Source organism: Lissotriton vulgaris, chromosome 2_1, assembly GCF_964263255.1.
Source record: "Lissotriton vulgaris chromosome 2_1, aLisVul1.2, whole genome shotgun sequence".
NCBI lineage: Eukaryota > Metazoa > Chordata > Amphibia > Caudata > Salamandridae > Lissotriton > Lissotriton vulgaris.
The window spans coordinates 1327910664-1327926915 of NC_141687.1; the positions used below are offsets into that span (position 1 = coordinate 1327910664).

The 16252-nt window shown below is 47.0% G+C and overlaps 1 protein-coding gene across 4 annotated transcripts in view; it reads right to left on the reverse strand.

Annotated features, from left to right (window-relative positions):
- Positions 1-16252, reverse strand: part of MUC13 (mucin 13, cell surface associated) — an 818501-nt gene that overhangs the window by 557244 nt on the left and 245005 nt on the right. For all 4 annotated transcript variants that reach the window (XR_015308476.1, XR_015308475.1, XM_086957098.1 and 1 more), the window contains exon 5: positions 2223-2267. Coding sequence is in view for 2 of the 4 variants with exons in the window: in XM_086957098.1 (XP_086813224.1) it covers positions 2223-2267 (45 nt within the window). In the remaining 2 variants the exon portion in view is untranslated. The remainder of the gene's footprint in view (positions 1-2222; positions 2268-16252) is intronic.

The window sequence follows — 16252 nt, forward strand, 5'->3', positions numbered from 1 at the left end:
CCCTAATACACAAAACCCCTGTCTGGGGAGGTGCCAGCACCTCCCTGGACAGGTAACCTATTGTCCATTCCTCCCCTGCTGGAGTTTCGCCCAGCAGCAAGAGGTCAGACCCGTGTCTGTGGCAGCAGTATCCATTTTTGTGATGCTGAGGCTCTGGATAACTTTAACCGGGTAAAGCATTAACTACATGTCTTCTCCCTCTAGAAGGGTGGAATACTACCCCCGCCGCCAGAATTGGTGGGGGGGGGGGGTAGTATTCCAAAGTGTTTGATACCTTACATGACATGTTTTGATAAATCCAAACCAAAGTTAGCATTAACCGCAAGGATTATAATGCACTTAAGAGTATATGGTATGGCTATATACAGCTATAAGGAGATGGTTCCGAAAGCTGCAGAGGGGCTCAGCTCATGCTAGGGCACCCTCTCACATAAAACCAAGCACTCTGCCTCCAGGATTGTCAAGGCCTACCATAGGAGTGGCTTACAGGTGTATATGTGTCTATATGTAAAGGTAGATATAGGTATACTATATCTAAGTAAGGGGTGATTACACCACCTTACCCAGGCTGTGTGAACAGAACTGTGGTGTCAGTTTGGAAGGCAAACCCGGAATGGCACAATACATGCTGCAGGCCCTGGTAGGCCTACGGTGCACCTATGCCCTGGGTACCTATGGTACACTATACAGGGGCTCACAAGGGTGACCCAGTAACTAATCTGGTATGTACCTAAAGTACATGGAGTCCATTTTATAGAGAAAGCAGATAGACTGGGGCCCTGAATAGCAGGGTCCCAGCCCAACTAAGTCAAAAACCAGCAAAACACCAGGAAGAAAGTGGGGGTAACCATATAGTCAGATTCCACCTTCCTACACTAGGCAGTAACATTATGCTTTTGTAATATTGCTTGTGGTTCGACCCTTTACTGTGACCTTATAGTGGGATCTCCAATGCACCGTATCAGGGTTGTCTCAATGGCTACCATACCTTTTATCTTTTTTAACTGATTATATTTATTGTTTTTATCCTGAATGCTATACTTTCTATTAATAATCTATTGTAATGCGTTCACTGACCTTCTGTGACGTTTTCAAACCTGAAGTTCTGTACTGTAAGCACTTGCACTTTTAGGGTAATAACACACTTAATGTATTGTTGCATTGTATCCATTTCTGTACTGTGAGCACTTGCACTTTTATGGTTGGAACGACCAAATAAAGCTTGACTTGACTTGACTGAAGAGGGCTTGAGAAAATCAAGTGCCTCTTGCTGTGTCTGAGTTGTACACAAGGGGCCATATTACAATAAGTGCCCAGGGGGCGCAACATGTTTTTGCACCTGCTTTGCACACCCTGGGGCACTTCGGTATTACAGAAGGGGAAGCTGACGCTTATACGTCTCCTTCACTGATACCAATAGCCCTGGCACACTTAAAGAACCAATGCCACCGTCAGAGGATGTTCCCTCATTTACATGGGGGCGTGCCCTATGCAAATGCGGGAATTCCTTTGACTCTGCGCCCGCACCATATTACAGACACAGGCGCAGAGGCAAAGAAGCCCACAGAAGGCGCACTGACAGTGTGCCATTTAAAAGGTGGCGCACTCTCAGTGCGCCTCCTCAGAACAGCAGGGTGTGAAGTGGGTCCCATGGACCCCCAGACTTCCCCTTGCAGGTGGGTGCACCCACCTGCAAGGGAATCTCTAGTCCCCTGTAAAAGTGCAGGAGGGTGCCGCCTGCACCGTGAAAACACGGAGCAGGTGCTAAAAGGGTGCGATGTCATTGTTTGCGCCCAGTGCAACTTTTTTAAGTTGCGCCAGGCGCAAACAATGACAATGCGTAATACGGCCCCAGGTCTGTACTCTCTTGCTATAGTGCAGCAACCATAGTAATGCTTCCCTGGACAATTGATATAATGAGAACTGGAATGAAGGGGAGACATTTGAAGGTAGACGGAGCCCGGAACATAGAGGCACCTCAGAGAGAGATATAGAGAAAGAATAAGAGCGATGAAGTAAAATATGAGTACAGAAAGGGAGCAAAGAGGTACATATCAGAGAGAAAAGGGTAGGAGCCTAAAGGCTACAGTGGTCCACACATGAAGGTGAAAATAAGCACAGTGGAAAGGTCACTGGTTTGAAAGCAGAAGGCGTGAGTGATTGCATTTCTAAGCATATTCTTGTCATTATTGCGAACCATGCAAGTAGTTCTTATGCCTTACCTGTGGTCAGCGGTTCTATACTTGATACTAACGAAGTTAGATTCCCTGTAGAATGAAAAAGACCATTTAATGTTTTGTAGCATACAATTAAGGTAACTGCTAAGCTTCCCACTAAACAATCCAACTAACAAAATAAACGTCATAAATCTCTGATTATGGTTCATAAAACTTATTGCAAAAGCACAAATGGGCAAATATGTATATTAAAATCACATTTAAGCCTTCATGAAATAATTTAAACCAACTCAATATATTTTAAACCAACTAACTACACACCACAAGATTAATAACAACCGTGAAAGAGATCACTGAGAAAAAATCGTACATATTAACATATGCAGAGTTAAAATAAAACAATTAGCAATTTAATTTATTGGTTTTCCTAAAGTATAATGTGGAGATGTAAAATTACACAGAACAGTTATTAAAATTCAGGATTCATTAGAAACAACTTGAAAACGCTACAAATATGTCCCTTAAATCTAATTAAAAAAGAAACACCACAGCAATTTATTTATTTGTATTTATTTATTGCGTTTTGCATACCCCGAACTTGACCCGAAGGTATCAGAGCGCTTCATAGAGTTTGCATGGCAGCAATTACATAAGTTACATTGGGAGTAAAAATATATACAGATTGACCATATGTAAACGAAGTCTACGAAAGACATTAGGATAAGTTGACGATACAGATTTGTGGTAGATAAGGTGAATAGATAGATAGATAGACAGACAGACAGACAGACAGATAGACAGATAGATAGATAGATAGACAGATAGATAGATAGATAGATAGATAGATAGATAGATAGATAGATAGATAGATAGATAGATAGATAGATAGATAGATAGATAGATAGATAGATAGATAGATAGATAGATAGATAGATAGATAGATAGATAGATAGATAGAATGAATTACACCAAATATGGCAGAAAGGTAGAGGTAGATGTTGCTTTTTGTTATTTGGTATAAATCCGTTCAGTAGTTTTTCAGAAATTCAAAAAGAAAAAGATATATATATCTCTGGTCCCAAAGCCTTTGCGAAAAATAACAAGCTTGTGCAGGGAAATCCTAAATTCGCATATCGCGTTACTATAGCGGACCTATAGTTGCAGTGGCTTTCGCCAAGCTTATGGAGAAGCAGGGCGTGTTGGGCTACTTCTCACTGCAATATAGAAATTATTCATTTTAAATATCTACAGCAGGCATATTATGCCCCCCAGCAGTTCTACAAGTATGGGATAGGCCAAGACTCGAAATGTAAGAGGTGCTGGTGGATGAGGCAGATTTCATCCACCTCGCATGGACCTGCAGTCCAATAGTGGCATATTGGAAGCAGATAACGCAGGCAATGACCGAAATGGTGGTTATTCAAATTCAATGTTCCCCAGAGGTTTGTTTACTGGGCCTCCTTAAATTCACACCTAGCGCCCAACGCAAATTGGTAGCCGTAGCTTTGCTGTTAGCCAAGCGTAGAATATCTATATGCTGGGGTGGGAAAAATGTACCAAACCAAACAGAATGGTTGCGAGACTTGGCTTACTGTAAGGCACAGTTCAAAACATACGCAGAAGAAATGCCTAAAGCATCAACACCAAAAGACTTTTGGGCCCCCTATATATATCATATTTATTCAGCGCAAACAGGGAAACAGAAGATTGGCCGTAATTCATGCTCCCAACTGTGGGGAGGAGCTCAATACGGACGGGAAGGTGTGTAAGAAACATGTTCAGTTCTAGGGGGAAGTAATATTGTATACATATGTACTCAGACTAGAAGGGGATCAGTTCTTTGTTGATGTTCCATCTAAATGTGAAAATGATAGAATGTATTGCGCAACAGATACATGTATACAATACAAATAATATATGAGTACTGTAATGTAAACAGAGTTGAAATGTAAAATGTTATATAAAATGTCAATAAAAAATAAAAACAAATAAAAAACCTAAGACCAAAAGCCCTGATATTCTAGCCATCCATATCAGGAGCAGGAAACCAGGAACAGCACAGGACTTGACCTCTTCAAGGTCAACGTCCGGGGATCCAGGTTTGGTTGTAGTTTTCCTACCATTATGGATCTGGATAATTGTTGCGAGGAGAGGGACCCACAGTCACCGGTAATGGTGGTAGGGGACTTCAATTCCACATTCGAACCCCTGGACTCCCAAGATGTAACTGACAGTGACAAGGTGGACGGGAGTGGCTTGCTCCCTCCTTAGACCGGCTACCCATCAAAAAATTGACCCGTACAGCGTTACAGCTACAGCATTAACCCTCGAGTATGGGCTCAAAGCTGCCAATGGCCGGATTAAGTCCGATAAGATGGGAGCTTTCACCTTTAAAAGAGCCACCAACACGATCCTCATCAACTACATCTTGTTAGAGTGTTGGATATGGTAGTTGGGTCAACTGCAGATAGCAACCATAGCCCTCTTGAGTGTAACATGTCACCTCTATGGGATAAGAATTCTGGCCACCTGCACACAAGACTCTCCACCAAGGAGGTATTTCCGACTAATAACAACAGGTGACTTAATCGGGCACGTGTAGCCACTGATACTTCAAAACTAGAGGCCACGAAAGACAAATTGCTAGAGAGCACTAGTGAGCTACTTAGCCTACTGGAGCAGCACAACGGGTTAACAAAGATTACGCTGTGCCACATAATTTTTTTAAACGGTTAGCGTCATTTTTTAGCATCCTTTTAGGCCTCAGAGTAAACCAAAACCAGCCAGACCACATTCCTCCTGGTTAAACCAGGAATGTAAAAAATCAATTGGCCACAGCGAGTAGAGCAAACAATCTGGCATTCGTGGAAGAAGCAAGGAGATCCTACAAGAAAGCACAGGCCAAAGCGAAAGAGTATTGGGAGGAGGACAGATGGGTCCAGATCAAGGCCTGCCAAAACAAGTATTCACAACAATTTTGGCTTTTGGTGACGAGGGGAGATATCGACAGACCAAGGCCTCCCAACAATATCATTGCCACTTCCACTTCTCATGAACACTTCTCTGAAGCCTACTCTGGAACAGAAGCCCTGGCTAATGAAGGCTTGATTGCCACCTCTACCAATCCCCAAACCACCACATTTTTTACCATAGAGGAAATCTCACATAGTATAAACTCGGTAGTCAGGAACAAGGCTTCAGGGCCTGATGGCATCCCTGGTGATGTTTTCCTTTACGACTCTGATAATTTCCCCAAGTATATAAGGGCACTCGCTAATGGAATCATTGCCGGGCCATAATACCACCTTCGTGGAAGGAAGCCAAGGTTTCCCAGTATTTAAAAAGGGAGATTGTTCACTTCCATCCAACTATAGGCCTATTAGCCTGATAGATGGTGCCCAAAAGGTCTTCTCCTGCTCACTCCTCACTAAGATCACGGAATGGATGGAGGAGACTAACATCCTATCCCAGTTCCAAGCAGGGTTCAGAAAGAAAGTAAGCACCATCGATTAGGTTTTTCGTTTTTCATTTCTGGCCTGGAAAACAGTCACTACAGAAAGGGGCAGTCTTTACATAGCATTCATCGACTTGAAGTCAGCCTTTGATCTCATCCCCAGACACAAATTATGGCAAGTCCTGCAGGAGATGGGCCTCCCGTCATCACTCGTTGCGTTGGTCATCTGTCTCCACGAGGACAATTTCGCAAGGGTCCAGTGGGGGGAACAAGGGCAGCTGACAGACCTGATCAGAGTCGATTGAGGGGTTAGACTGGGGGCGTGGCTTAGACAACGACCGAGATGGGCTAAAACTCTCCAGCACTATGTAACCATCCGGCATTTCCATCGAATATAGGCAGCCCAAAATTCGCACACCGCTGTCGGACCACCGTGGCACCCGCTGGCATGATCCTGGACCAGAACATGGCCCGGATGCAGTAACTATCAGCGAGTGAAACCTGGAGGACTGCGCAGACGGGGCGGACAAGATGGCGGCCTGGTGCACAGCTCCGGCGTAGCCTCCCGGCGGCCGACTCACCGGTGCAGCCAGAGGCAACACGCCCCAGCCGCTCGCTGCACCAGTGAACCTGTGCAGGGACCAGCATCACACGGCCGGCCGGACGCCGGGCCCCCGCCGGACTATCGCTCTACTGCCTGGGAATCGATCGGTACCTCGATGGAGGGGTAGGGGAGCCCGCGAAAGAGCGCCGTCCCAACAGCTGAAACGCCAGCATAAGGTGAGCCGCAATTGATACTGTGGGCCTCCGGGACAATTTCGAGGCGTCGTCACTGAATGGATGCCCCCCCCTCCAACACCGCCTGTCTTTGGCGCAGCCTCCATAGTGCCTGCCTGAACCGCATGGGCTATAGACAAGACCGCCAGGAGCGGCCCACTGCTACCCATTGGAACACTGTGCGTGCTGAGCCCAGAAATAAGCATAATATTCGGCACAGCGCTAGCCGCTCCCATGGATGACAGTACCTTTGTTGCGCATCTGTGCATACAACTATGCGCGGTACTCAGCCACTTCTCAGCGGGGACCGGTCCCCCTGAACAGGCCACTTCCACTAAAGCCACAAACAGTCCACAATTCTAGAGACTATAATCCTGCTGGAAATCACTGACGCAGAGCTTCAGATACTTGCTCCCCCACATTGTCAGCCCTAACCTGGTGCGGCATGGGTCGCAAAGACTTAAAACAAAGCCAGCTTTCATTTGAGAAGCCAGCAGACGCCAACAAGAACCCACTGCCCGGCATGGCAGCAGGCGGCCAACTCCCACCCGCAACTGCAGAAGACACTGGCCAATTGGGCTCCTTTCTCCAAGAGATGCAGGCGGGATTTAAGGTGCTAGATGTCCGCTTCGATGCCTTGGATAAGCATATGGCGGACCTTGGGCCCAAAATCCAAGTGCACGATCGACGCCTGGACGTGGTGGAATCGCGCACATCTGACCTCGAAGACGGCATGGCTCAGTCCCTGAAAAGAGTTGACAGGAGGGAGAGAATACTGAAGGAAGTGGCGATCAAAAACGAGGACTTGGAGGCCAGGAGCCGACGCATCAACATCCGCCTTGTGGGCGTGCCGGAATCCACAGCGACGGGACGTATGGACACCCTAGTGGAAACCATCCTGGTGGATCTTTTTGGGAGGGAGGCGTTTACCCCAAGCTTTGTGGTGGAACTCGCCCACAGATCGCTCTGCCCCAGATCTAACGCCGGCCTTCCACCAAGGCCCATCATTGCCAGGATAATGAACTTTAGGGACAGGGTCACCGCGATACGGATGGCCAAAGACAAAGGGGAACTATCCTGGAAGGGTTCCAAATTGTCCTTATACCCCGACTTTACCACTATGGTACAAGATGCTAGGAGGAAATTTCAAGGGGTCAAGGCTACTCTACGGAATCTGTGATTGAAATATGGCATGCTATATCCGGCCAGGTTGCGAGTGAAAGTTAATGGCCGCTCCCGTGTGTTTGAAACCCCGACAGAGGTGCAGGAATTTTGTCACACCTATAAGCTCGATTCAGAAAAGGGGGTGGTGATGAACAGAGTGTCTGAATTGAGCAGACCACTCTTACCCAGTCCAAAGATCAGGGCCTGATCCATCACCGTTATTTATCTCACTGCCCCATCCCAGCTCAGAACCTGGCTATATGCAAATCAGTCTGTCCCTGGCCCAGTGCATCATGGGAACAGGGCAGACTAAACTACCAAGCCAATTCTTCACCAGAAAGGAAACAAGCTACCGGGGACCGGTTTCTGGCATTTCAGCCGTCTTCGGCCCGGCTTGCTTGAATCCTGATGGAGCAGTGAGAAAGGGACTCATGTCTGAGTATACCCTGCCACACCTATAGTGGCCAAAATCGATTCAGAAAAGGGGGTGGTGATGAACAGAGTGTCTGAATTGAGCAGACCACTCTTACCCAGTCCAAAGATCAGGGCCTGATCCATCACCGTTATTTATCTCACTGCCCCATCCCAGCTCAGAACCTGGCTATATGCAAATCAGTCTGTCCCTGGCCCAGTGCATCATGGGAACAGGGCAGACTAAACTACCAAGCCAATTCTTCACCAGAAAGGAAACAAGCTACCGGGGACCGGTTTCTGGCATTTCAGCCGTCTTCGGCCCGGCTTGCTTGAATCCTGATGGAGCAGTGAGAAAGGGACTCATGTCTGAGTATACCCTGCCACACCTATAGTGGCCAAAATCGATTCAGAAAAGGGGGTGGTGATGAACAGAGTGTCTGAATTGAGCAGACCACTCTTACCCAGTCCAAAGATCAGGGCCTGATCCATCACCGTTATTTATCTCACTGCCCCATCCCAGCTCAGAACCTGGCTATATGCAAATCAGTCTGTCCCTGGCCCAGTGCATCATGGGAACAGGGCAGACTAAACTACCAAGCCAATTCTTCACCAGAAAGGAAACAAGCTACCGGGGACCGGTTTCTGGCATTTCAGCCGTCTTCGGCCCGGCTTGCTTGAATCCTGATGGAGCAGTGAGAAAGGGACTCATGTCTGAGTATACCCTGCCACACCTATAGTGGCCAAAATCGATTCAGAAAAGGGGGTGGTGATGAACAGAGTGTCTGAATTGAGCAGACCACTCTTACCCAGTCCAAAGATCAGGGCCTGATCCATCACCGTTATTTATCTCACTGCCCCATCCCAGCTCAGAACCTGGCTATATGCAAATCAGTCTGTCCCTGGCCCAGTGCATCATGGGAACAGGGCAGACTAAACTACCAAGCCAATTCTTCACCAGAAAGGAAACAAGCTACCGGGGACCGGTTTCTGGCATTTCAGCCGTCTTCGGCCCGGCTTGCTTGAATCCTGATGGAGCAGTGAGAAAGGGACTCATGTCTGAGTATACCCTGCCACACCTATAGTGGCCAAAATCGATTCAGAAAAGGGGGTGGTGATGAACAGAGTGTCTGAATTGAGCAGACCACTCTTACCCAGTCCAAAGATCAGGGCCTGATCCATCACCGTTATTTATCTCACTGCCCCATCCCAGCTCAGAACCTGGCTATATGCAAATCAGTCTGTCCCTGGCCCAGTGCATCATGGGAACAGGGCAGACTAAACTACCAAGCCAATTCTTCACCAGAAAGGAAACAAGCTACCGGGGACCGGTTTCTGGCATTTCAGCCGTCTTCGGCCCGGCTTGCTTGAATCCTGATGGAGCAGTGAGAAAGGGACTCATGTCTGAGTATACCCTGCCACACCTATAGTGGCCAAAATCGATTCAGAAAAGGGGGTGGTGATGAACAGAGTGTCTGGATTGAGCAGACCACTCTTACCCAGTCCAAAGATCAGGGCCTGATCCATCACCGTTATTTATCTCACTGCCCCATCCCAGCTCAGAACCTGGCTATATGCAAATCAGTCTGTCCCTGGCCCAGTGCATCATGGGAACAGGGCAGACTAAACTACCACCCTAAGCGTGGAAGGGTATTCTCAGATGTGAGACCCTTGCTCATTGCACCATCAGGATTCAAGCAAACCGGGCCGAAGACGGCTGTAATGCCAGAAACCGGTCCCCGGGAGCTTGTTTCCTTCCCAGTGTAAGAATTGGCTTTTGTAGTTTGGTTTGCCCTGTTCCCATCATGCACTGGGACAGGAACAGACTAATTTGCATACAGCCAGGTTCTGAAACTGGGATGGTGCAGTGAGCTAAAAAACGGTGTTGGATCTAGCCCTGATCTCTTGACTGGGTGAGAGCTTTCTGCTTAATTCAGAGACTCTGTCCCTCACCACCCCTTGTTGTAAATATTTTTGTCCACCCTAAGCGTGGAAGGGTATTCTCAGATGTGAGACCCTTGCTCATTGCACCATCAGGATTCAAGCAAACCGGGCCGAAGACGGCTGTAATGCCAGAAACCGGTCCCCGGGAGCTTGTTTCCTTCCCAGTGTAAGAATTGGCTTTTGTAGTTTGGTTTGCCCTGTTCCCATCATGCACTGGGACAGGAACAGACTAATTTGCATACACCCAGGTTCTGAAACTGGGATGGTGCAGTGAGCTAAAAAACGGTGTTGGATCTAGCCCTGATCTCTTGACTGGGTGAGAGCTTTCTGCTTAATTCAGAGACTCTGTCCCTCACCACCCCTTGTTGTAAATATTTTTGTCCACCCTAAGCGTGGAAGGGTATTCTCAGATGTGAGACCCTTGCTCATTGCACCATCAGGATTCAAGCAAACCGGGCCGAAGACGGCTGTAATGCCAGAAACCGGTCCCCGGGAGCTTGTTTCCTTCCCAGTGTAAGAATTGGCTTTTGTAGTTTGGTTTGCCCTGTTCCCATCATGCACTGGGACAGGAACAGACTAATTTGCATACAGCCAGGTTCTGAAACTGGGATGGTGCAGTGAGCTAAAAAACGGTGTTGGATCTAGCCCTGATCTCTTGACTGGGTGAGAGCTTTCTGCTTAATTCAGAGACTCTGTCCCTCACCACCCCTTGTTGTAAATATTTTTGTCCACCCTAAGCGTGGAAGGGTATTCTCAGATGTGAGACCCTTGCTCATTGCACCATCAGGATTCAAGCAAACCGGGCCGAAGACGGCTGTAATGCCAGAAACCGGTCCCCGGGAGCTTGTTTCCTTCCCAGTGTAAGAATTGGCTTTTGTAGTTTGGTTTGCCCTGTTCCCATCATGCACTGGGACAGGAACAGACTAATTTGCATACAGCCAGGTTCTGAAACTGGGATGGTGCAGTGAGCTAAAAAACGGTGTTGGATCTAGCCCTGATCTCTTGACTGGGTGAGAGCTTTCTGCTTAATTCAGAGACTCTGTCCCTCACCACCCCTTGTTGTAAATATTTTTGTCCACCCTAAGCGTGGAAGGGTATTCTCAGATGTGAGACCCTTGCTCATTGCACCATCAGGATTCAAGCAAACCGGGCCGAAGACGGCTGTAATGCCAGAAACCGGTCCCCGGGAGCTTGTTTCCTTCCCAGTGTAAGAATTGGCTTTTGTAGTTTGGTTTGCCCTGTTCCCATCATGCACTGGGACAGGAACAGACTAATTTGCATACAGCCAGGTTCTGAAACTGGGATGGTGCAGTGAGCTAAAAAACGGTGTTGGATCTAGCCCTGATCTCTTGACTGGGTGAGAGCTTTCTGCTTAATTCAGAGACTCTGTCCCTCACCACCCCTTGTTGTAAATATTTTTGTCCACCCTAAGCGTGGAAGGGTATTCTCAGATGTGAGACCCTTGCTCATTGCACCATCAGGATTCAAGCAAACCGGGCCGAAGACGGCTGTAATGCCAGAAACCGGTCCCCGGGAGCTTGTTTCCTTCCCAGTGTAAGAATTGGCTTTTGTAGTTTGGTTTGCCCTGTTCCCATCATGCACTGGGACAGGAACAGACTAATTTGCATACAGCCAGGTTCTGAAACTGGGATGGTGCAGTGAGCTAAAAAACGGTGTTGGATCTAGCCCTGATCTCTTGACTGGGTGAGAGCTTTCTGCTTAATTCAGAGACTCTGTCCCTCACCACCCCTTGTTGTAAATACACCTATAAGCTCAACAACAAAGGCCCGCCCGAAGCTGTACCCTCCTCCCCCCTCTGAGTGGGTCTGATGCCAGTGCGGACCTGTTTTCTGCAACGGGCCTTGGCTGACTGTCCGATCTATGTACTTTCCCGCCTCAACAAACTCTTCACGACATCCTATGATAAGTAGCATTATTTGTTTCAGATTACTAGATTGCTGGATAGCGAACGTCCCCTAATTTGGTATACACCTATAGATTATGTTCATAACGTTAATATGCACCCGATAAGAGTTGTTTTACAAAAATGTCAAATGTTTTGGGTGCTGTGGGATCACGCTGGTAAATGGGTATTGCCTTCCCGACTGGGCAAGATGGCTGGGTGGGGGGAGGTGGGAAGGGAATTGATGTTTCTGCATTGCACTGAGTTTGTGTTCTATTTTCTCACAGACAAGTTTGTTAGCTGCAGGCACAGGCTATTTTTCCTTATTTCCAAAATTATACACACATGGCGCAGATAGGTCATAACGCAGGCCCCTTCAACGTCGCCCTGGCTACGTGGAACGTTCAGGGATTAAATGACACCCGGAAGAGACGGCAGGTTCTGCACTATTTGATTCGGCATAAGATCGATATTGCCTTGATACAGGAGAAAAGACACACAGGAACCTTTTTGCTTCCTTAACCGGCAGCACAGCCGTTATGACTCGATGAGTCCAATTAATTAAATCCTGTAAACATTATTCTTCTTGTACTCCTTATTTTAATCCATTTCTTTATCCCACAGTTTTATTCTTTATCTTCAATTCATTTTACTCATTGTAGTTCAATCAGGGATAGATCTCACAAACACAGGAGGCAAAATGATTTCCAAATGCCACGAATTTTATTGAATAACCCAATGCATTTCGGGACGAATCCCTTCGTCAGGGGTATCTACAATACAAAAAATGAATATACATTGACACCATAGTTACACAGCAACCTGTGGGATACATTAAATATAATCTGCATAAACATGTTGTACATAATTTGTACTCTCTACATCGAAAGTACGTGTAGAGAACTCAACAGTTATTTAAAACACGTTAACTACGACACCCTTCATTTATTTTCACATAGACCATCACACCTGACTGATACCTCTGCCTCTTTTAAAGCAAGCACGCTATGCAAACTGTTCGAACCCTTTTGTTTAATACTGCCTTATTGTGCCTTGACACAGGAGACCCATCTTCCTCCCCAGGACCGGTCTCGCTTTGCATCTTCATGGGGCCCAAACTGCTACTTCGCTAATTATAGCAACTATGCCAGGGGAACAGCCATCCTTATATATAAGCGACTCCCATTTAAATGTCACTCGGTTGTCAACGACGATTCCGGTAGATTTGTCATTGTAGAAGGCACACTGTACCATTATAAAATTGCGCTGGGATGTGTTTACGGACCCAATACAGATTCTTCTGACTTCTTCCATACTCTCCACGCTAAGTTACTACAGCTGGGTTCCACGCCCCTATTGGTAGGAGGGGACTTCAACATTACATTTGACCCTATCATAGATAGCACTTCATTTGCGCCTGACCCGAAACCTAGAGCACGCAAGTCCCTGCATTCTATGTGCGACCGCCTCTCACTGTTAGACCTGGGATGGATCCGTGATCCAAGCCACGCCACCCACACGCACTATACTATCGCAAGTAATACCTGGACGCAACTTGATTACTGGCTGGCCTCCCCTGAGTTCTCCAGCTGGTTCCACACAATACAAACATTACCTAGATCTTACTCCGATCACTCCCCAGTGTTATTGAAATTGCTTATCCCACACCGAGAAGGGTATGAACGACAATGGAGGTTCCCATCTCGGGCCCTAGATGACGAACTATTCAGACAGGAACTGACTACGGCCATTGAGGACTACTTTGACATAAATACGGGCTCCGTAGATTCCGAAGCGGTACTGTGGGAGGGCTTTTAGGCTTACGAGGGGAATATGTATTTCAAAAAGTGCTGGGGTACTCCGCGACTTGCACACTGCACTCTCCCGGTTGGAGGCTGAATTGACTATACTAGATACAGCGCACAAAGTAGATACAGATTCAGGATATGATGTGAAGAGGGCTGCCCTGCTCCTGGACTATAGAACGGTTGCAGATAAGGAAATACTATACATGGGAAAATACCATAGTGCCAAGATATACGGTGAAGGGGATCGCCCTGGTCGGATTTTAGCCCAGATGCTCAAACCACCATACGCAAAATCCTAAGTAACAGAATTACACTCTGCTTCAGGAAATAAGATTACAGATCCCCTGTTGATTCAGAAAGAGTTTCTGTCCTATTCCAAAACACTATACACCTTAAAATTAGGACCTGACCATACTGGCCAGGAGGAATACCTGTCGGAAATAGCATTAGTCTACCTAGAGAAATGTATGCAAGAGTTCTTAGCAGAATCCATAACAGCCGACAGCATACATGAGGCCATTAATACCTTAAACACATCCACAGACCCCGGTTTAGATGGGTTCACGCACAAGTTTTATAAAGCCTACAGGGACCTGTTGACTCCACGTTTGTTAGATGTTTATGCCGAAGCCCTGGAGACAAAAAAACTCCCCCCTACTTTGAGTGAGGCCGTTACCATATTACTTCCAAAGCCAGGCAAGGATCCCCTTCACTTTAGTTCCTATCGCCCACTGTCTCTATTGAATTTAGATTACAAAATTCTTGGGAAAGCTCTGGCATGTCGCCTCTCGTTGCTCATGGAATCTATAATATCCCCTGCTCAATCGGGATTCGTCCCACACTGCTCCACTGCTTTTAATCTCCGGACTTTGTTTAACACCCTGCACGAGCTAGACCCGGAAATGCCCGCAGCGGCGATCCTACTGGATACCAAAAAAGCTTTTGATTCCCTAGAATGGCCCTTCTGCCGCTCCACAATGCGACGCATGAGAATGCCTCAGGGCTTTATAGACACTACGGCCTTACTATATACACATCCCACGGTTAGACTCCGCCTAAATGGTACACTCTCCGACCCCTTCACCTTATCACGCGGCACGCGTCAGGGTTGCCCCCTATCCCCTTTATTGTTTATCTTAGCATAGACCCCTGGATCAGACACTTCCAAGAGAAGCACCTTCATAGGGGCTTAGTATTTAGAACGGGTCCATTGTTAGTCTCCTTATATGCAGATGACACAATTCTATACGTCCACGACCCACAAACAAACCTTGATCTGCTACTCAGAGAGATCCTCAGATTTGGTACTTTCTCTGGCCTCAGGATAAACTGGCGAAAGTCAGTTATCTTTCCTCTCACAATGGGAACGCCCCGCTGCACTCCAGAATTTCCATTAGATTGATGTGCTGACTCGGTGAAGTACTTAGGGATCCATATCCATCATGATCTTGAACAGATATTGCGCCGCAACTATGGAGTGGCAATATCACAGTTGGAGACATAAATCGACTCCTGGCTCAAACTCCCACTCTCCGTGACAGGGCGTATAGCCTTGATAAAAATGATAGTTCTACCCACATTTCTGTATTTATTTCATAACATACCAATCCCTCTCACCAACAAGTTCTTCAATACCCTACAGTCCTTAATAATAAAACTTGTTTGGGGTAACAAGACGCCCAGGGTGAAGTGGCAGGTGATGACTCTCCCATATGACTGAGGCGGATTTGGGGTACCCGATTTACACTTATACTATCTGACTGCACAGTGTAGCTTCGCACATGCGTGGTATCACCCTGATGCTAGGATCTGTCCTAAAGCTGACTTTGTCATCCCCGCAACGCTCTCCTCCATTTTACCCACTGGCATCTCTAGAGACCCGAGAGATATACAACCTGTTTATACCACCAGTTGGGCATGGCTCAAGCTGAGCCGAATCACCCACGCACAATCGCTATACTCCTCCTCCCTCCCCCTACCAAATGCCCACTTATTACCTATAACCGGTGAGAAATTAGTGCAAAGAACATATGCCAAATTCAACATTTACAAACTGGGAGATTTCTTCCCAGCAGTCCTTGTTTTTGATTTGGAGGATATGTCAACGTTTGAACTATGTTCATGGACAAATTTGTTCTGGCTAGGTTACGTGCAGCATTGCGACATAAATTCTCAGAATACCCCTTGGAACCCCCTTCATTTCCCCCACTTACATTGGTTATAGACAATAAGAAGGGGTTACATCTAATATCCCAGTTGTATATGGCCTGCTCTGATGCAATTCCAGGAGACGGCGCTAGGGTGCACTCTGCCAGGGAGGCGGACCTGGGCGGTCCCATCACGGACGAGCAATGGCTGGACTGCTGCAGGGTTACTAAAACGGTGTCATTGAATAGCAAACATAAACTAATACACTTTAAATTCCTGCGTAGGCTTTATGCTACACCTGCCCGCACACACAGGATAAACCCCTCCAGACCACACTCCTGTCAACGATGCCAGGCTCCGCAGGCGGGCTTCTCACATCTGGCCTGGAATTGCCCACGGATCCATGATTTCTGGATAGATGTCCATAGGCTTCTAAGCAAAATGATTCAAATCCCGATAGACCCTT